The sequence below is a fragment of the Scyliorhinus torazame genome, chromosome 17 (assembly GCF_047496885.1).
Source record: "Scyliorhinus torazame isolate Kashiwa2021f chromosome 17, sScyTor2.1, whole genome shotgun sequence".
NCBI classification, from domain to species: Eukaryota; Metazoa; Chordata; class Chondrichthyes; order Carcharhiniformes; family Scyliorhinidae; genus Scyliorhinus; species Scyliorhinus torazame.
The window spans coordinates 33,328,030-33,350,670 of record NC_092723.1 but is presented as its reverse complement, the minus strand read 5'-3'; the positions used below and the strand labels follow the sequence as shown (position 1 = coordinate 33,350,670).

At 46.1% G+C, this 22,641-nt stretch overlaps 1 protein-coding gene across 1 annotated transcript in view; it reads left to right on the top strand.

The window, feature by feature from the left end:
• Positions 1-471: 471 nt before the first annotated feature.
• The window catches only part of cfap276 (cilia and flagella associated protein 276), a 32,790-nt gene continuing 10,620 nt past the window's right edge, over positions 472-22,641 (top strand). The window contains exons 1-3 of the mRNA XM_072480298.1: positions 472-647; positions 14,521-14,637; positions 18,624-18,736. Coding sequence (XP_072336399.1) covers positions 567-647; positions 14,521-14,637; positions 18,624-18,736 — 311 coding nt within the window. The 5' untranslated portion in view covers positions 472-566. The remainder of the gene's footprint in view (positions 648-14,520; positions 14,638-18,623; positions 18,737-22,641) is intronic.

Here is a 22,641-nt window from a genome sequence, read left to right as displayed (position 1 = left end):
ACAGTGTCAGACAGCATGAAAAGGATTTACAATCGAACTTCTGTAACATGAGGTGATTTAGGTAGGATAGACTATCTCCTTTTGACAGAGGAGGCAAAAGAGATGGTGAACTATTTGCTCAGACAGCGTTTACAGCATCAGATGCTTTGTCAAAAACAGTAGATGAGGCAGAAACCATTGCATCCCTTAAGAGATCAGCGTTTAAAGGTTTGAAGCAGAGATGGGCACAAAGCTGTGAAGGGAAAGGGAAAGTGGGATTGGCTTTGGACTGCGCTCGCACAGGGCAACAGACAGAAATGGCTTTACACGGCGCTGAATGATGCCATCATTCTGCACTGGTCTTTTCTGGCCCTTTCAACTATAGACATGTTGACAGCAAGTCCTGGTAGCATTCACTAGAAGGCAGCAGAGAGAACACTCGCGTGGTAACCATAGAGATCCAATGATACGTGATAACCTAGCAACGGACTGCAACACTATAAACAAACCAGAACGCTGTTGCAGTCAGTCAGGGAGATTTCCTGCCTTCAGAATTCTGCAGCCATCGCCAGCTCGCTGGAAACAAAATGCCTGAGACCAGGGACCCATTCCCTTTCCCGAGATTTGAAAACGATGATGATTTCAGGGGTCAGAATAAGGACACGCAGGTATTGCAACAACATTGACATTTATAGCAACTCGCACTTTGCACATTTCCACCTTGCATCTTATTGCGGATTTCTCATTTTTTTTAATATACAAATTTGACTAACTTTGTGAGAATAAGTTCAGCATTTAGTGAGCTCTTTGTCTTTTTGACGCACGAGTTTTGGCACGTTAGAGTGGTGGCTACTAGATATCTTCTGCAAAATTGCTAAGGGGTGCATTCCGGTTTTTCTTCTACCTGGAATCCTCCACGCAAGTGCATTCTACTAAATATTTGCCAGCTTATTAACTTCTGTAGTATGCAGCAAGTTACTGAGTAAAAACACGATTTCATATGTAAAATACATGCAGGAACTTCACATTTTAAAGCAGTTTCGAGTGACAATGCTGACAACAGCTTAGCTCCCCCCCCAAAAAAAAATCAATTCAATTTATTGACATCATTTTTCAAAGTCCCTCGAACAGTCACTGGGCATAAAAGTTGGACTTGGGACGATTGTTTAAAGTTAATGCTCCGAGGACACAAGTCGTGGTTCAGTGGGTGGCACCTCTCGCTTATGATTATCGCAAGGTTCTGGATTCAAGCCCTCCTCCAAGGTTTGTGTACGAAGGCAATGCTGGTGCTTCACACTGGCACTCCGGAAGGTATTGTCTTTTGGACGAGCTGTGGCCCCATTTAGATGAGGAGCAGGGGGTGGATTCCTTGACCCAATCCAAAAACAGATTACCTAGTCATTATCGGACTGCTGTTGGCGGGAGATTGCTTTGTGCAATTTGGCTGCTTCATTTCCTATATTATGAAAGTGCCTACACTTCAAAAGTATATTATTTACTCTCCAGTGCTTTCAGACCTCCAGTGATTGTGAAAAATGCTTTAAAAGTGCAAGTCTTCTTTATATCCAACAGTTTGAGTCATTTTGGTTCTTTACAAGTTGCTTTCAGATACTGATTCACTTCTTAACTGTGATTACTTCCTGCAACATTCTTACTATCCATGTAAACTGCAGAGCGGATTCATTACAAACATAAATTGGGTATAAGGGGAATATATTATCTCACTTTGCAGACAACATAAAAACAGGGAGTGTTGTTAACTATGAAGAGAACAAGGGACGTCGGGAAGTAACAAGACAACTTAATATCCTGGACCAACTGATGTCAGAGGACACTTCAGGCAGAAAACGATGAGGCAATACATTGTGGGGAATAAATAAGGAGAGACAATATGCACTAAATGGGAACATTTGAAAGGAAGCAGAGGCTTAGAGGTTCAGATTCCCAGAACTTTTTTTTATTATAAATCTTTTTATTGGCATTTCTCATATTTATAAACAGTTGTGTGGATATATACACATCACATTTTTCTCGCCTGCGCTAATTTCCTTTATTATACAGAGGTTTAGCTTGTCCTTCGTTTAACTGACCCTACGTGCCTTTCATTGCCCTCTGGATCGGTCTATGGTCCCCCCCCCCCCCCCCCCCCCCCCGCTAAGAACATAAGAACTCGAAGCAGGAGTAAGCCATCTGGCCCCTCGAGCCTGCTCCACCATTCAATGAGATCATGGCTGATCTTTTGTGGACTCAGCTCCACTTTCCGGCCCGAACACCATAACCCTTAATCCCTTTATTCTTCAAAAAACTATCTATCTTTATCTTAAAAACATTTAATGAAAGAGCCTCTACTGCTTCACTGGGCAAGGAATTCCATAGATTCACAACCCTTTGGGTGAAGAAGTTCCTCCTAAACTCAGTCCTAAATCTACTTCCCCTTATTTTGAGGCTATTCCCCCTAGTTCTGCTTTCACCCACCAGTGGAAACAACCTGCCCGCATCTATCCTATCTATTCCCTTCATAATTTTATATGTTTCTATAAGATCCCCCCTCATCCTTCTAAATTCCAACGAGTACAGTCCCAGTCTACTCAACCTCTCCTCGTAATCCAACCCCTTCAGATCTGGGATTAACCTAGTGAATCTCCTCTGCACACCCTCCAGTGCCAGTACGTCCTTTCTCAAGTAAGGAGACCAAAACTGAACACAATACTCCAGGTGTGGCCTCACTAACACCTTATACAATTGCAGCAGAACCTCCCTAGTCTTAAACTCCATCCCTCTAGTAATGAAGGACAAAATTCCATTTGCCTTCTTAATCATCTGTTGCACCTGTAAACCAACTTTTTGCGACTCATGCACTAGCACACCCAGGTCTCTCTGCACAGCAGCATGTTTTAATATTTTATCATTTAAATAATAATCCTTTTTGCTGTTATTCCTACCAAAATGGATAACCTCACATTTGTCAACATTGTGTTCCATCTGCCAGACCCTAGCCCATTCACTTAGCCTATCCAAATCCCTCTGCAGACTTCCAGTATCCTCTGCACTTTTTGCTTTACCACTCATATTAGTATCGTCTGCAAACTTGGACACATTGCCCTTGGTCCCCAACTCCAAATCATCTTTGTAAATTGTGAACAGTTGTGGGACCAACACTGATCCATGAGGGACACCACTAGCTACGGATTGCCAACCAGAGAAACACCCATTAATCCCCACTCTTTGCTTTCTATTAATTAACCAATCCTCTATCCATGCTACTACTTTCCCCTTAATGCCATGCATCTTTATCTTATGCAGCAACCTTTTGTGTGGCACCTTGTCAAAGGCTTTCTGGAAATCCAGATATACCACATCCATTGGCTCCCCGTTATCTACCGCACTGGTAATGTCCTCAAAAAAGTCCACTAAATTAGTTAGGCACGACCTGCCCTTTATGAACACATGCTGCGTCTGCCCAATGGGACAATTTACATCCAGATGCCTTGCTATTTCTTTCTTGATGGTAGATTCCAGCATCTTCCCTACTACCGAAGTTAAGATCACTGGCCTATAATTACCCGCTTTCTGCCTACCTCCTTTTTTAAACAGTGGTGTCACGTTTGCTAATTTCCAATCAGCCGGGACCACCCCAGAGTCTAGTGAATTTTGGTAAATTATCACTAGTGCATTTGCAATTTCCCTAGCCATCTCTTTTAGCACCCTAGGATGCATTCCATCAGGGCCAGGAAACTTGTCTACCTTTAGCCCCATTAGCTTGCCCATCACTACCTCCTTAGTGATAACAATCCTCTCAAGGTCCTCATCTGTCATAGCCTCATTTCCATCAGTCACTGGCATGTTATTTGTGTCTTCCACTGTGAAGACCGACCCAAAACACCTGTTCAGTTCCTCAGCCATTTCCTCATCTCCCATTATTAAATCTCCCTTCGTATCCTCTAAAGGACCAATATTTACCTTAGCCACTCTTTTTTGTTTTATATATTTGTAGAAACCTTTACTAACTGTTTTTATATTCTGAGCAAGTTTACTCTCATAATCTATCTTACTCTTTATCGCTTTTTTAGTAGCTTTCTGTTGCCCCATAAATATTTCCCAGTCCTCTAGTCTCCCACTAATCTTTGCTACTTTGTATGCTTTTTCCTTCAATTTGATCCACTCCCTTATTTCCTTAGATATCCACAGTCGATTTTCCCTATTTCTACCGTCCTTCCTTTTTGTTGGTACAAACCTTTGCTGAGCACTGTGAAAAATCGCTTGGAAAATTCTCCACTGTTCCTCAACTGTTTCACCATAAAGTCTTATGCTCCCAGTCTACCTTAGCTAGTTCTTCTCTCATCCCATTGTAATCTCCTTTGTTTAAGCACAAAACATTAGTGCTTGATTTTACCTTCTCAACCTCCATCTGTATTTTAAATTCCACCATATTGCGATCGCTCCTTCCGAGACGTTCCCTAACTATGAGATCTTGAATCAATCCTGTCTCATTACACAGGACCAGATCTAGGACCGCTTGTTCCCTCATAGGTTCCATTACATACTGTTCTAGGAAACTATCGCGGATACATTCTATAAACTCCTCCTCAAGGCTGCCTTGACCGACCTGGTTAAACCAATCGACATGTAGATTAAAATCCCCCATGATAACTGCTGTACCATTTCTACATGCACCAGTTATTTCTTTGTTTGTTGCCTGCCCCACCATAATGTTACTATTTGGTGGCCTATAGACTACTCCTATCAGTGACTTCTTCGCTTTACTATTCCTGATTTCCACCCAAATGGATTCAACCTTATCCTCCATAGCACCGATGTCATCCCTTACTGTTGCCCGGATGTCATCCTTAAATAACAGAGCTACACCACCTCCCTTACCATCCACTCTGTCCTTCCGAATAGTTTGATACCCTTGGATATTTAACTCCCAGTCGTGACCATCCTTTAACCATGTTTCAGTAATGGCCACTAAATCATAGTCATTCACGATGATTTGCGCCATCAACTCATTTACCTTATTCTGAATACTACGAGCATTCAGGTAAAGTACACTTATGTTGGCTTTTTTACCTCTGTTCTGAATCTTAACACCTCAATCAGTGGTGTTGCCGATCGCCGTCCGAGCAGGATTCTCCGGCGTGCGATTAGGGAAGTGAAAGCAAGGGCATTGGCCCCTTTCCCCATGTGTAACTCTGGCTGCTCCGATACCCCGAAGATTGCCACTATTGGGCATAGCTTCACCCTCACTCCACAACCTTGGACATTGCCTCGTAGAAGGCTGTCCAGAACCCAGCAAGCTTGGGGCAAGCCCAAAACATGTGGGTGTGGTTGGCCGGGCCCCTCTGGCACCGCTCACATTTGTCCTCCACCTCCGGGAAGAACCTGCTCATTCGGGTTCTGGTCAGGTGCGCTCTGTGCACCACTTGGAGCTGCATTAGGCTTAGCCTTGCGCAGGAGGAGGTGGAGTTCACCCTGCTCAGTGCTTCGCTCCCGAGTCCCCATCCTACCTCTGTCCCCAATTAGTCCTCCCATTTTTGTCTGATCCCGTCCAGTGGAGTCCGGGCTCTGTCCAGTAGCTGTCCGTATATTTTCCCACATCCCTTCTCGTTGCTTGTGCCTATCAGGTCCTCTAGTAGTGTGCTTTCTGGGGCCCCAGGGTACCCCACTGTCTCTTTGCGTAGGAAGTGTTTTATTTGGAGGTGTCTCATTTCATGTCCTTTTGATAGCCTCCACTGCCTCATCAGTTCGTCTAGTGTCGCCATTCTGTGCCCTATGTAGAAGTCCCCGACCGTTAATGTGCCCCCGTCCCACTTCCATCTTTTGAAGGTGGTATCCAGCATGGCTGGGGGGAATCTGTGATTGCCGCAGATGGGGGCATTGGGGGACATTTAGTTATCCCGAAGTGTTGTCTGAGCTGGGTCCATGTTCTCAGCGTGGCCGCTACCACTGGGCTCGTTGTGTATCTTGTTGAGGGGGATGGGAGTGCTGCTGTAGCCAGGGCCCAGAGGGTCGTTCCTTTACAGGATGCCTCCTCCATTTGTACCCAATCTGTGTCAGGTTCTTGTACCCGTCCCCTCACTCTTTCTGCCATTACTGCCAGTGGTAGTATTGTAGGTTTGGGAAGGCCAAGCCCCCTTTGATTTTCCTTCTTTGCAGTGAATGTTTTGGGATTCTCGGGTTCTTTCTCCCTCCCCCCCCCCTCCCCCCCCACACACACCCCCACACACACCCCCCCCCACACACACACACACACACACACACACACATGCCATGATTAGACTGTCTACGTTTTGGAAAAAGGCCTTGGGGATGAAGATCGGAATGGATCTAAACAGGAAGAGGAACCTTGGCAGTACATTCATCTTGATTGTCTGCACTCTCCCCGCCAGGGAGAGTGGGAGTGAGCCCCACCTTTGAAGGTCTCTTCTTACTTCCTCCACCAGGCTGGTCAGGTTCCACTTGTGGATCTGTGTCCAGTCTCTGGCTATCTGGATCCCCAGGTAGCGGAATCTGTTCTGGGTTGTTTTGAACAGGAGCCCCTCCAGCTCTCTCCTTCCCGCGTTTGGGTTCACTGGGAATGCCTCGCTTTTGTCCAGGTTACGTTTGTAGCCCGAGAAGGTTCCAAACTCTTTCAGCATTTGCAGTACAGCCTTCAGTCCCTCCTGTGGCTTCGAGACATAGAGGAGCAGGTCATCTGCATAGAGCGAGACTCTGTGCTCTCTGTCTCCTCTCCGGATTCCCTTCCAGCTTTTCACGTCCCGCAGGGCTATCGGCAAAGGTTCGATGGCTAGTGCGAACAAGAGTGGGGATAGGGGGCAGCCCTGTCTTGTTCCTCTCTGCAGCTGGAAGCATTTAGAGCTGGTGGTGTTAGTTTGGACGCTCACTTTGGGAGCGTTGTACAGGAGCCTCACCCAGGCGGTGAACCCCGCTCCTAGCCCAAACCGTTCCAGTACCTCGAGAAGGTATTTCCATTCAACTCTGTCGAAGGCCTTTTCTGCGTCCAGGGAGACGATCACCTCTGGTGTTCTCTCCCCAGAGAGGGTCATTATTACCTTCAACAGCCGCTTGATGTTCGCTGTGAGCTGCCTACCCTTGACAAAGCCGGTTTGGTCCTCTGCGACCACCTCTGGTACACAGCCCTCCAGCCTTTTGGCCAGGACCTTTGCGAGTATTTTCGCATCCACGTTCAGCAATGAAATGGGTCTGTATGATCCGCATTCCGTCAGGTCTCTATCTTTTTTGGGTATCAGTGAAATTGTGGCCTGCGCTAGCGTTGGGGGCAGGGTGCCCCTTGCCAGTGAGTCCGCAAACATGTCCCTTAGGTGCGGGGCCAGGAGTGGTGCAAATTCTTTGTAGAAATCCGCCGGGAACCCATCGGGTCCCGGTGCCTTCCCCGCCTGCATGGAGCTGATGCTCTCCATGATTTCTCCCAGGTCTATTGGTGCTTCCAGCTCCACCCGTCTGTCTTCCCCCATAACTGGTAGTTCCAGTCCGCCGAGGAAGTTTCATCCCCGCGTCCCTATTGGGGGGCTCGGAGGTGTACAGTCCCCGGTAGAAGGTCTCAAATGCCCGATTGACCTCCTTTGGTTCTGTTACCAGTCTGCCTCTGCTATCCTTTACCTGCGCTATTTCCCTTGTGGCTGCCTGCTTTCTCAGCTGGTGAGCCAATAGGCGGCCAGCCTTGTCTCCGTGTTCGTAGAAGGTCCCCTGTGTCTGACGGAGTTGGTACACTGCTTTCCTAGTGGATAGCAGATTAAAGTCCATTTGCAGCTTTTTCCTCTCCGCCAGCAGCCCTACGGTCGGGCCTCGGAGTATTTTCTGTTGACTTCCAGGATGGAGTCCACCAGTTGTTGCCTGGCCACCCTCTCTTCCCAATCTCTGCTTGCCTTGTAGGCTATGATCTCTCCTCTAATCACGGCCTTCAGTGCCTCCCAGAACATGGAAAGTGAGACCTCCCCGTTTTGGATGTTACTCACGTAGTCGCCTATAGCCCGCGATGTTTTCTGACAGAAGGCCTTGTCGGCCAGGAGGTCCGTGTCCAGCCTCCATATGGGGCGCTGGACACGGCCTGTCTCCAACCTCACATCCATATAGTGTGGAGCGTGGTCAGAGATAACGATCGCGGAGTACTCCGTTCCCGTGATCCCTGGAAGCACCGATCTCCCCACTGCAAAGAAGTCGATACGGGTGTATACCTTGTGTACTTGTGAGAAGTATGAAAATTCCTTCTCTCACGGGTGCAGGAACCTCCATGGGTCCACCGCCCCCATCTGCTCCATAAATGCTCCTAGTTCCCTAGCCATGCCAGTCTTTTTCCCTGCTCTGGGGTTTGATCGGTCGGTCAGTGAGTCCTGTACACAGTTGAAGTCGCCCCCCATGATCAGTCGGTGTGTGTCAAGGTCGGGGATTTCTGCCATGGTCTTCTTTATGAATTCTGTGTCGTCCCAGTTGGGAACGTACACATTTACCAGTACGACCGGTGCCCCTTCTAGGACACCGCTGAACATGACGTACCATCCCCCTGGGTCCATAACTGTTCTCTCGTAAACCTCGTTCTCTTACTAATTAATATTGCTACTCCCCTCGCCCTTGTCCCATAGCATGAGTGGTATGTCTGTCTCACCCCGCCCTTCCTTACCAGCCGTCGGTCCTTCTCCCTCAGGTGCGTCTCTTGTAGGTAGATTATGTCTGCTTTCAGGCTTCTTAGGTGGGTGAAAACTCTAGATCTTTTGACCAGGCCGTTGAGTCCCCTTACGTTCCAGGTAACAATCCTAGTGAGGGGTTTTTGACCCCCCGGTCCTGCGGACTCACCCATACTTACCTGGTGGATGCGCCCCTGCCCTCCGGGGTTTCCCTTCGTTAGGGGGCTGTGCAAAATGGCCCCGGTCACCGCTCTCACCATGAGGTCGGGCCCCAGGGCTCCGGGATTTCCTTTTGTCCAGGGGGCACCCACCATGGCCGCCAGCTGTGTGTATGCCAAGTTGCTGCGCCGCTGCACTCCAGCATCTCCCTTCGTCCTGAAGCCCTCCCGAGTGGCTGTTTGTGGCACCATCTTGGTTCCTCGCCCTGCTCCATGCCTGCCGCGGCCTGTGTTCGTGCTGCTTATCTACCTCACCCTTCCCTTTGCTTCTCTTTTGTTCTGCGCTCTCCCCCCGACTCCTCTTCCCCCCCAGTCCCTGTTCCTCTGTCCCCTCCCTGTGTTCTTCCCCCCCCTTCTGCCCTGCCCCCCCTTCTCTTTGTGCAAGGCGCTCCCTCTCCCCTGAGAAGCGCGCCGCGGCCCTCCTTTCTTCCTGCCTCCCGTGTTAGCCCTCCTTGCTAGCACGGTGGCCCCCCTCCCAGCACTTGCCCTGCTCTGGTCCTGTTTTACCTTCTTTTTGCTAGCCCTTGTCTCGCCCTCCTGTCCGTCTTTTTCACCCTCATTCACCTTACTTCGCTCCCCCCCATTGCATTGAGAGGTGGAACGAGCCCGGGAACGAGTCAGCACAGTCCCGCACAGTGCACCAAACACGTGTGTACAGTTCGTGATCTTATTGTCTCTGTTTGCGGTCTGCCCGCTGCTCTTTGTTCCGATTCTTCCTTTCTTTTCCATCCCCGTCGCTTTAATGATGGCTGTTGTGGCTGTCCCTCCCCCAGTTTGTTCGCTCTAACGAACTCCTCCACTGTCGCTGGGGTGTTAAAAAACAGCTCCTTCCCCTCAAATGTTACCCAGAGTTTGGCCGGGAATAACATCCCAAATTTCACATTACTTTTGTAAAGTGCTGATTTGGCCCTGTTAAATTCAGCCCTTTTTTTGGCCAGGTCCGCCCCAATGTCCTGGTACACCCTTCTGGTCTTCCCTTCCCACGTGCTCGCTTTCGTCTGCCGGGCCCACTTTAGGATTTTTTTCCCTGTCTTGGAACCTGTGCAGCTTCACGATAATCGCTCTAGGCTGTTCCCCGGCTTTGGGCCTGGGTTGGGGCGACCTGTGCGCCCTGGCGTTTTCTGAGGGGTTTGGAAACTTCTCCCTTCCCACTAGCTTGCCCAGCATTTGGGTGACGTAGCCTGTTGGATCTCTGCCCTCCAGCCCCTCTGGCAGACCCACTATTTTAACATTCTGCCGCCTGGACCTATTTTCCTGGTCCTCCACTTTCCCTCTTCGGCTCCCCTGGGTCATTACCAGCCTTTTCACCTCAGTTTCCTGAGTTACCATCCTGTTGCTCTGGTCCGAGACGGCCCTCTCCAACTCCTGAATAGTTTTCTCCTGCACCTCCACCTTCCTTTCAAGGCCGTTGATGGTTCGCTGCATTTTTTCTGTTGTCTCCGCCAGCATCTCCTTCATCATTGTGTGGAGCTCTGTCCTGAGTGCCTCCCTCATGGCGTTTATCTCCGTTTTTTATCTCCTCCTTTATGGCGTTTATTTCCGTTTTCAGCACGCTTCTCCATTCCTCCCCATGTGCGGGACAGGGGTGGGGGGGGTGGGGGGGATGGTCGCCACGTCCTGTTCCTGTTCCGCTGCTCGGCTCGCCAGCTTTTCCGCTTCCTGATTCGCCTGAACCTCCGCCTCGCCCCGTGGGGTCGTCTGCCTGCGCGGCCGCACTCCTGCTTTTTTCCTTCGCCTTCGCTGCTGTTCCTTCTTACATCTCGCCGTTCCCCCCAATTTATTATTTGGAGGCATATTTCTGTCTGTGCCTTTCTTTTTTTTCCTGGGTTTTGGTGCGAAAAATAAATTCTTCTTTTTTTTGTTCCCCCTCCCCAAAAACCCTCAAGGGTTTTTTTTAAAATCCTTTTAAAACAATTGTTTTTCAATAAAAAGGGATTTTTTTTTTTTTTGAAAGGTTTCCCCTTTCTAAAAGTTTTCCTTTTTAAAAAAAAATTTTGCAGGAGAGGAACAAGGAAGGTTGAATTTAAAAATTCTTATTTTGTTCTTGTGATCCTTTCCGTGCTCCGACTTTCAGGCCGTTTCGGAGCGATCCCCACTCCTCCTCCTCGTGCAGCTCGCCGGGGCCAGTCTCTCCTTTTTTTTCTCTCTCCCTCTCCAGCTCCGTGGATCGGAGCTTTGGTGCCTGGGCAGGGCCGAATTCGTGGGGCCTAAAGAATTTTAAAAATAAAAAAAAAATCCCCGGGAAAATCCCCCCCAAAAAGCCATTATTTTGTGGCTGTGCGGGAGCGTCTTTGCTGCGGCCGCTCCGTTCGATTCCCAGTACTTTTAATTTGGAAGGAAAACTTGATTAAAGAAAAACTGATAAAAGGAAAGCAGGGCTGAGATTTTACAAATTAGAGAATAGAGAAATTTTAAATCCATATCAACCATTTTTAGGCCACTGCTAGGATGTATGTTCAGTTTGGGGCACCTTTAGGAAAGATACCAAGACCATGGAGAAGGTACAGAACAGATTCACTAAGATAACATGGACCAGAGCTTTAATTAAGAAGAGAGACCAAGTAGACTGTAGCTTATTTCATCAGAGATGAGGTTAGGAGGAGATTGAAAATGAGACGACAGTAACTAGAGAACACAAATTTAAGATCATCACGATTGAAAGACTACACTGCCTATCCAGCCAGGAAATCTTGCAGCATGATGCCATATCCTGGCAATATGTAGATTTAGTGATTCTTGGAAATAAAGGTGGTGGGTAGGATATTGTTTGGGGTTTAAGGAGGATTACAGAATAATTGAAGCTCAAGGTGAGGGAGTCCTGAGGTCAATGATGTGGAGGGAAGGATACTTCAAGGAGAGATCAGGGTTCAGAGAAGAGTCCAAGATCACAGGGGAGGTCAGAGGTTGTCAAAGAGGTAGAGATAGCAGCTGACATCCTGGACCAATGATGGGAGTGTTGAAGATGGATGGGGGGGAGGGGGGGGGGGGGGTGTTGGCAGGAATGTTGTGATCATGCTGGGAATTAATGATGGGTCAGATTGTGAAGATGATTGGAGAGTGCTTACAGGTCAGCTTGATGAGCCTGGAAGAAACACTCCTGCTCTGGCTGGTCCAGAAAAAGTGAAGGAGAATTACTGCCTGATAGATCCACCCCTTCTTGCCTCCTTTAACTGCCTGCTTCCCAAGGTTGAGGAAACATGGCTAACAACACTTATAAATTAAGACACTATAATCATAGGCGTGCAACCTCCTTAAAAATGTCAATGATCAAACTGCCCAAAGAGAGCCCCTTGTCCCACATCCACTAAAACTGAAAGTAAAGTGCCCCCAAATTAACACTCATTCATTCTACCAGTGGCCTAAAAATGATTTATAAGTTGCCTGCAAAGTCACATAGTAATCTGAACCCTGATCTCTCCTTGAAGTATCCTTCCCTCCACATCATTGACCTTAGGACTCCCTCACCTTGAGCTTCAATTATTCTGTAATCATCCTTAAACCCCAAACAATATCCTTTACCTCCAAGAATCACTAAACCTACATGCTGCAAGATTTCCTGGCTGGATAGGCAGTGTAGTCTTTCAATCATGATGATCTTAAATTTGTGTTCTCTCGTTACTGTCGTCTCATTTTCAATCTCCTCCTAACCTCATCTCTGATGAAATAAGCTATGTAATGCACCCCTTTGTAGTTTGCAAGAATAGTAATTGCTGTACAGGAAGCAATCACAGTTAAGAAAGGAATCAATTTATTAAAGCAACTTAGAAGAATTAAAATGACTCAAATTGTTGGATATAATCACTGGACGTCTGAAAACACTTTACAGTGAATGAATTACTTCCGAACTTTATCCACTCTCTTGGAGTCGATCCTGCTCTGTACTCAACATCCTTTCTATCACCTGCCTACAGGCTGTTTGTAAATGGGCTGTGGTGTTTTCTAAATTACAACAATGATTGCAATTTATTTACTGGCTATAAAACACTTTGGGCAGCGCGGTAGCATAGTGGATAGCATTGTTGCTTCACAGCTCCAGGGTCCCAGGTTTGATTCCCGGATTGGGTCAGTCTGTGTGGAGTCTGCACGTTCTCCCCGTGTCTGCGTGGGTTTCCTCCGGGTGCACCAGTTTCCTTCCACATGTCCCGAAAGACGTGCTGTTAGATAATTTGGACATTGAATTCTTCCTCTGTGTACCCGAACAGGCGCCGGAATGTGGCGACTAGGGGCTTTTCACAGTACCTTCATTGCATTGTTAACGTAAGCCTCCTTGTGACAATAAAGATTATTTAATTTATCTATTTAAACTTTGGGTCATCCTGAGATCATGAAAATTGCTTTATAAATTCAAGTCGTCTTCTTTTCTTCCATCATTCCATCTTTAATTCTTCTTCATCCAATAATTATGTTGCCATTAGCACATCTGCCCTTTAATGGAATTCTCCCATTCATTCCTAAAGCTGCCTCAAAGAAGTTTAGCTTCCTCTTTTCTGCTAACCATTTTTCCATTCAACAACCCCTAACTTGTCATGACACTTAGGGTTGTGCAAAATCTGAGTAACTCTTGTATGTTTGGAAGTCTTCTATAATCCATCCCTCTTTTCTTATCAGCAGATGAGAGAAAACCTGTTAGAAAGATATTCGTATTTCGCCTTTGGGCCGCCAAGATTTCTTTTCTTGTACTTTAGCAGTGCTGTAAAGATCAGCACTTGCTGGGAACTTTCTTGTTGCAGTATTCTTCCAAAGCTGCATTCTACTAGCTCTTCCTTTTCGTTGTGTCTGTGCTGTTTCCTACTCAAACTTATTATATTTTATAACCTCAGAACTTAATACCTCCTTCCATCCCTCAGCCTTTCCTTTCTCCTAGAATTATTGAGTGTTTGAACAAGAGGTTTTGTATCATCTTATCACTACTTCCCTGTTCAAAAATTATTTCTAAGATTAAATGTTATTCTCTTCACATTAATACTGAGTTTAATTTTAGTTATAGTTTGCATAAACCATTTTTTTTCTAAATTAGGTAATTACTGCCTTGCGCTGATCTTAAGGTTGCAATATAAATCTGGAGCCAGGACCCCACCTGGCTCCCAATTGATACGTAGCTCCAGAAGTACATAGTCTCATGCCTCTTGCGTTTGACAGTACATAGAAAGGAATAGAATGAGTGTAATATTAAAGTGGACCCAAAGAGCGTCCTGGCATTTTTTAAAGACCTCTTGTAAATATTTTAAATCTTCTTGGAGCTCATTTAAATCCTAAGTCAGTGTATACACAGCCACCTGCATTATCTAATTGTTCAGGTATGTATTTAACAACGTGGGAATGCAGCTTGCTTCTGTGTGGAAAATTCACAGTTCCAACAGCAAGTGTCCAAAGTATAATGTATCATTTGATTTATTGATGAAAATACAATCGTTTTAATTCAGATCAATTTTTCTCATCGTTTTACTGAATGAAAGAATCACCGGTTGAGAACAGACTGCCAAACAAAATGAAACTTAGGCTCTGCCGTTACTCAGCAGAAGAGATTTAATCCATTTAAACTGAGCTGGTTTCAAAGCCGATTGTAGTTCTGAAAGGAGAGTGCCACAGATCACCCAATATGTTAAATATTTTTATCAGTGAGCACAGCAAAGGGTGGGGTTGTGCTGTCCTTGATGCTTTGCATTCTTACCTTCCTGCAGGGTCAGCAGTATCCCAAACCAACTCATTTAGCTCAACAGGAGGATCCATGGAATCGACTCAATGCAACATTAACTGTGTCAAATGCAAACAAAGGAATTTACATCTATAATCCCAAGGTATAAAATACATGAAACTTTAAAACCTATGGAGGTGTTTCCCTACCTGTTGGTAAATTGCTGTCATCTGTAAAGTGAAATTCTATAATCGCTTTTGGGAGGTTGCTAAACTAAATCAGTAGAAATTAGGCCCTCTGAAGATCATCCACTCAGAATTCTTTGAGACAAGGGAATTTGTATTTCTGTATTGAAACATCCCCATGGTTTGAGTGTTTTGGTGACCACAGCTAAACACATTATTCAAAATATTGATTCTCCAACATAGGCTTCAAAAAGTCTTAACAGAACAATTAAGTAATTTATTAGCTGATGGATCAATTAAGTTCTGCTATCCCGAATTCTCAGAATCATTATGCATGAGGTTGATTTTGGTTTTGTGAGGCAACATAATACAGATGATAGCAAATGATCAGTTTCCTTTAAGTATCTTCTGATGTTTGTCCTCATTGACTTTCATATATGTAAAATCAGAAGAGATGTGCTTCCCTGCTGATTTCCATTTTATACTATTTCACAAAGCCAAAATCTACTCCATGAAATACACTTAAAACAGTATGCATAAGGGAATAGGTGATTCTGAACTGCTGGTTAAAAGGGCATAAGTTTATGTTCCAGATTGAAATGAAGAACATGGTTGTGCATAGGAGCTGGAATGAAAGATCGGGTGACAGATGCGTCTGGAGGGAGAGTTAGGACCTGCTTTCTATGAAGTATGGACCCAAATTTCAGAAGGATGTTCAGTACACTTAAGTGTTAACAACGTGGAGGGTGATTTTCTACTTGGTAGGCTTTTAGGCAGGTATTCAACCATAATTGTCTTCAATTACTACCCATATGGTAACACTTCATTTTTTCATAACAGCAGTAAAGATTATGAAGGACACAGTGAAGATATCTCTGTTTGTATCAAAACTACAAGCCAAAATTATAAGATCAACGTTAATAAATCTAATAGGAAATTCAGGAGACTGCCTTCACGCAGAGAGTAGTTAGAATGTGGAACTCGCTAGTACAAGAAGTAGTTCAAGCAAATTTCATCCATGCATTTAAGACGATGCTAGATAAACACATGACGGAGAAAGGAATAATTTGATGTAAAGTTTTCCAGCTGGGGGTAAATTAGGATATCCAACCAGATTTCAGAGAAGAATAGCATGTAACATAAATTTCTTAACTGTTCTATACAACATATAGATCTGAACATAGCCACTGCTCTGAGAGGGTAGGTAAAGAGCATGTATGTGATACTATCTTGAGATAATGGGCGCGATGCTACGGAAGAATTTCCAAGTGTTGTAGCGAGCGGGAATTGCCGCGTGTTTCCCGGTGCTCGGCCAAGCAAAACCGGCAACACAATTCAACGTTAATTGGTCCACTTAACGAGGCCTCACAGGCTTCTTGTCACAAATAGCATCTCACCAGCCGATTCAGCAGGACCGCGCTCGCCAACACCCCCCCGCTAACAAGGTTGAGCAGCACTTAAACTGCACTTGCTCAGGCAACCCCAGTCAGCTCGCAATAATGGTGCCGAGGAGACCGGCCCCAAAGTTCGGGGACGCTGACCTCGGCAGTCTCCTGGACACGGTGGAGACCAAGAGGGATGTCCTGTTCCCCCGGGGATCCCGGAGGGTAAGCCACAAGGCAGTCAGTGCTGCCTGGGCTAAGGTGGCAGCAGCCATTAGTTCCAACAGTACGACCAAAAGGACTGGCCAGCAATGCAGGAAGAAGGTCAACGACCTACAGTGACCGGGCAGCATGAGTGAGTAGACACCAACGCATTTCCCACCTCCTTCGAGGAAGGGGCCCTGAAGGTGACTGGTGTGGCCGAGGACAGGGCTGTCACCAATGCGGAAGCTGGCAGACGCCGCAGAGGTGAGGAACCACCAGGATCCATCCAGAGGACCTGCCAAACGTGAGTAGTGATTGCCTTACTGACTGACCCATCCCTCCCACTGACCACATGTGCATTGTCCTGCAGGTCCTCCAGCCGACAGCGCCGGCTCATCCCGGGTGGCCCCTCTCCAGACTCCGAGGAGACCACCTCAGAGAGCCACCATATTAGTCGCGGCACAGCTGTCACCCCCACCCTCCACCAGTGCAGATACACACATCTCGATGGGACATGTTAGTGGTCAGGCTTCTGGGGCACAACCTGGTGAGCACCACATTGTGGTGGAGGCAGGAATCCCCAGACGAGACAGCAGTCGGAGGTCTGCTGGATCCCAGGACCCAGCTGGGTCCCAGCCTGATGCTGAACATCTTGAAGTGGATTACCCGGAGCTGATAGAGACGATAGAGAGCTGCCGGGACATTCAGAGGGAGATGTCAGTGTCACTCTAGCAGATCCATCGCCTCTTAGAGGAGTCCCAGAGGCTACTGGCGCAGGAGATGGCACCGACAATGAATGGCACTGAGGTCAACACTGCTAGGGTGGCGACCGCAGCGGAGTGTCTGGTGCACGACGTCGGCACTATGAGTGAAGAGGTCCAAGGCATCGCGCAGTCAGTGACGGTCATGGCTGAGGATCTCAACAGAATGTCTGCCTCTCTGGGGGATGTGACTCAGTACCAGGCTGACCTTGATGAGGTTTTGCGGGGCATGTCCCGCTCTCAGATGGGCATGGCCGAGGTGCTGCGGAGCTTGTCCCAGTCGCAGGTGGGCATGGCTGAGGCACTGCAGAGCATGGCCCAGTCACTGAGGAGCATCGCTGAGGGCATCGATCCCATATTGCGGTCCATGGGGAGCCGCCAGGACTGGCGGAGCCAGACGATGCAGGGGCAGCCGGGGCTCCAAACAGCTGTCCCTCCGCCCCATGGTGAACCCCAGGGCCTTATGGGCACCGATGGGGCGGAGAGGGCACTGGGTGCCAACACAGGCCCATCCCATGAAGTGGCCACAGTAGCCACCAGCTCCCCCTAGTTCCACCCCTCTGATGAGGCCACTTCTTGCAGGCAGCACACGGTACAGGGTGGCATGACAATGCATGTGCTGCCGACAAGTGAGCCAAGGCCGTCCGGCCCCAGAGCCCCCAGAGGTTGCCCGCCAAGGGCATCGAGGCCCACGCAAAGAGCTAAGCAGTTGGCTGCCTCGACCTCCGATGTGCATCCTGGGGAAACACCAAGACATAGTAGAAGAGCCAGGCATGTTGAGGATCACAGAGGGCACCGGGATAGTGGGTGGATTTGTAGGCTGGAGGGATTGGGGGGAATGGCACTATCGGGAATGGAGTATTCTACAGCACATTAAACAATTTTTTGCACAACCATTATGATACCTCTGTCAATACAGGCTGACCCCTGGACCCTTTGCCTATCCCTCCAGGGAAACAACCCTCCCCCCCCGGATCTCGTTTTGGCCTCTCTATTCACCGGCCTCGTTACGCTTGAGCGCGAGTGTAACGAGGCTGGAAGACCGTGCCCTATGTGTCCTTCAGAATCTTTACTGCTGTTATGAGAAAATGTAGCTTTATCATATGGATAGTAATTGAAAATAATGATGGTTGAATACCTGCCAAAAAGCCTGCAAAGTGGAAAGTCTCTCCATGTCGCACCGAACATCCTTTTATGATTGTGCTCTCGATTAAAATAATAGGGACAATTTTCATCCAACCACCCGGGTGATTATGACATTACCGCCACATACCTTTCCACATTCGGATATTGCTTGTGCCTGTTATAGGTGCGACCCAGCATGCTTATTCCAGGAAACACAAGAAGTCCTGAGGCAATGCGAAGGAGATGGACTCAAAGTGTTTCTGCCCAAATTTTCCTCTGCTTTGCTTGCAGGGGTTAAGTAGTCCCTGGGATCAGATAAGGAGATAATCACCCAAATATCTCCAAAACACGTTTGGGATTAATTATGAAGTATAATAATGTAAAAATGCAGAAAGTGCCTTACTGAATATGGTTGAAGTTAAAACATTTCTTTTAATTAATACTTCAAGTTGCCGATTTTATAGTTTTGAAGATTGTACATTGTTCAAACAGGCACCCAGAGACAGTCTGGATCTTCATCTTAATACTGTTTATAATCATTCAGAAGCTTTTTTGAAACATAAGAATGAGGTACTTCTTCAAAAACAGACCTGCGATCCTCAGAGGTAAGTGTGTTGTAAGACAAGTGCACTTCAAGTTACTGTGCCATTCAAACTTTTAATAGCACAATAAAAAAATACGATGAGTGTAGTGCAGATATTCCCAATCGGGTTAGCAGTGGTTTTAGATTTATTTTGACACTTTTTGGTATTAATTATTTCAAAGACATTGTTTAGGGAAAATAGCATTTGCAACACTATGAAGATCCTTTATTCATACAGTTCAGTGCCACCTTGCCAAAAGCTCCTGCCAAACCAAAACTGTTCTTCATGAGGACAAAGGTAAAGATCGATCTGGTTAGTTTGCACTGCAAACAAGTCAAAGGAGGGGATTAGCTGATACTAACTGCAATGTTAAGATAAAGGACAACCCACAGATGTAGTTGGCTGATTTTTCATTCAGGTGACACTCTTTCTCTCCCCCCCGCCCCGCCACGCCATACTTTCTTCAAGTATATTCCAGTGAGACTTCAAAATGCTTGCAGCATACTTTTCCCATAACTCTGCCTGGTAGACTCAAATGCAGCAGCAGCCACTGGAAGTGGGCTTGAGTTTCTTCCTAATGCACAGATTAGACAATCGGAGATGGCCCTGCCAGAAGCTTCCTCACTTTCAGGTCCAACAAGTAAAACCAGGAAGGCTGTGGAACATCAGCCTGCTTCCTTTGGACAGCAGCTGAAAGTCTTTGTTCCAGCTGCTGTCGGGAAATGGTCTACATTCATTTTGGGTGCATGTCCATTCCAAAAGGAATTCCTGCATTAACTGCTTGAGGCATGGCAATAGAGTGAACTCAGAAATACAGGTTCAGCTGCACATGAGAAGAGCATACTTCTGCTGTGCTTCATCTGCCATGCGTGGAAAATCCGCCTAATTGAATATAGCTGGTGACTGGCGAATCATATTAAATGACATGTCCCTTCATTTGCTCACAATGGCCAGAGAGAACTGACTGTACTCAACCAGACTGTACTTGTAAAACTCAGAACATGATGTCTAACATTGGCGATGATTATGTGATTGGACAGCACTTGCTGAACAATCCCGAGTGTGCCAAGAATTACACTAACAATCAATTTAATATTATCGGTTGGGTTTGCAACATTGCTCACTTATGCTTGCTAGAACCTACAAAAAGGTCATACACAGATACCTGACTCTGCAGGCAAAAGGAACATATACAGGCATTGTGCCTTTATTGATTGAACAAAAGTTTGAGGAACAATAGTTTCCTGGTACATTTTCTGTAATAACCCTCAGGAGACCCACGGGGACACCTCAATTGATCTCCACATGGGACTCGTGGAACACAAGCTTCCCCGCTGTTGGGTGGAGGCCCACCCAGCTGGGGCTCATAAATTTGCCTTAGAAAAGCCGGCCCGGACTGGGACTGGCGTGATCGGTAGTCCGTTTGAACTGCATGCCGTGTTGCGGCCTTTGCTTTTTGTTGATTTATTAAACATCGTTTAACTCACCTTCTCTGACCTTCTGAGCTTTTGCATTCTCCATGGCAATGCCGAGAACAATCAGAGCTGAATTGCCAACCAATCATCACCCTTTTCTCATGCTGTATAAATTGTTGTTCCCTGTGGAATGACATATTTGTATTTCTTCTGATGAGTGCAAGATGAAAAGCTCGAACAGAATGGTTCTCTTTTTTTCAGCAATACTCAAGTTCTGTACTACCAAGTGGCTAAATATAGCTTAATTGTTCTCTTTGCTGTTTATATGCAAATCACTGCTGTATTTATATCTATCGCACAAATCATTGTATGTAAAATAGTTTGAAATTTGATTTTTTTTTTTAGATTTAGCAGTGGGATGTGAATATGACTGACAAGACCAGTATTTATTGTACATTCCTAATTGCCCTTGGAAAGGAGTGATTTGCATACAAACAGCAGAATGAACAAAGCCCCAATAAGCCTTATTTGGAAGTGGAAGAAATGTTAGTTCAGATAATTCTGTACCAAAAGATAGTCAATCAAAAAAATAGTTAAGACTTTAGCATTTTCTTGAAGTAGCACACTTCTGACAATGTAGCATTCCCATTTTGCAATACTGAAGTAGTAACCGAGGATACGAGATTGAACCCATAATCTTCTGGCTTGGAGAGAACAAGTCTGCTAAATGAACACAGCTGACTCTTAATTACAGTAAATATAGCATTAGTTGCACAATAAACTTCTTCAAGACCTGCATCAATCCCGAATGTTCCAACAAGAAAGTTATATTCTGTCCCCATGCCAACCTTCTGTCAGGGATTTCATCCCAAGGTGGCAGAACCACACACATTATGATACTGGAGTAACTATTTAAAGTGATAGCAGTAATGTCAGAACTAGCTTCAACACCATATTATTCAAACAGAACTCAAATATGTACTTGCAATATAATTTTAAATCTACATTTGAAGATTTTACTACCCAAGGCCTTTTCCTCATGCTATTTTTATTTTCTCCAATTCAATTTTCCGATGTTTCCCCTCATGTTTTATTTTACTGTATCTCTATCTAATACCTAGCTCTACAATTTAACCCCACATTTGAAGATAAAGAAAAGTAGAGGACAGGTATTATTGGGCACTCATTACTAAAGAGTATTATAGAATTAGAGAAACTTTCAGTGCAGGAGGAGATCACTTGACCCATCATCCCCATCTTTTGTCCATACCTTGTTGTTCCTCATCATCAAGTGCCTGTCCAATACCCGTTTAAAATGATCAGTGGTCACCATCTTTCCCGCTACTGCATTCCTCATCCCAACAACTCTACCTCCCCACTCCCTTTTGCCAATGATTTTGAATCTATGATGTCTGGTTATTGATCCACTCACCAGAGGGAATGGCTTTCTCTATGCATACCAAAACCTCAGTATTTTGAAAAAGCGTTATTGGTCTCCACATTCCAAGAAGAACAGCCTTGGATTTTATAATATTTGCCTATAACCGAGGTCCATCATACCTGGTAACATCCCTGTCGACCTCTTCTGCACCAGCACCAAGGGCCTCAATATCTTTCCTGAGGGTGATATTACGATCCCAGCTGATGTTACTACTGGATAGTCAGGTCCCAGAATAGACCGTAACTTGTATTTTGTTTAAGAGACGTGGGTGAACAGTCATGGAACTGCCAATGAACTTCTAACAAAGAATAAAACATTTATTAAATGTGAAAAGATTAACTATAATGCACTACTCATTCACTCCCACTACACCTTTACAAGTATATACAGATTTATAAGAATCACACAAGTTACAAAATATCTTAAATTCTAATATTCCTGGTAAGTCACTGTCCATGTAAACCAATAAGCCAAATGTAGTCAGACACACCACACTCTGAAACCAAGCAGCAGATGCCACCCAATACAACTTCTGTGGATTTCTCATCAAATCCCTCCAGATGCTTAGCGCACTGTGAGCCAATTGGTCTCACTGGAACTCCTGATTTCCATAGCGGCATTTCCAAACTCCACCCTCAAAACACACGCCTTAGAGTCTTCTCCCTCACAACACTTTCTCTTGAATGCCTTTACCAAGGATCCACTTGCAGTATTACAATTTCTCCTTTCATTATTCCTCTGTCTTGGATTGCCATGTGCATTCAAGCTTCAAAAACATCTCTCAGTTACCCAGCCATGCCAACAGAATACTATTCCTTCACAGGCTGTACTAAGCTGTCACCTGTTATGTACCCAGTTGATGTTTTAACTGGAAGAGAAGGTTCCTGAAAGGAACCGAAGTTCAAAAGACCGTAGGCGGGATTCTCTGTCCTGCCGCACCCAAAACGGGTGCAGTGTGCCCCGCCGGCAGTGGGATCCTCAGTCCAGGCAGTCGGCCAATGGGGTTTTCCATTGTGGGCACCCCCACGCCGTCGGGAAATCCGCGGGTGTGAGTGCGTTGCCAGCGAAGA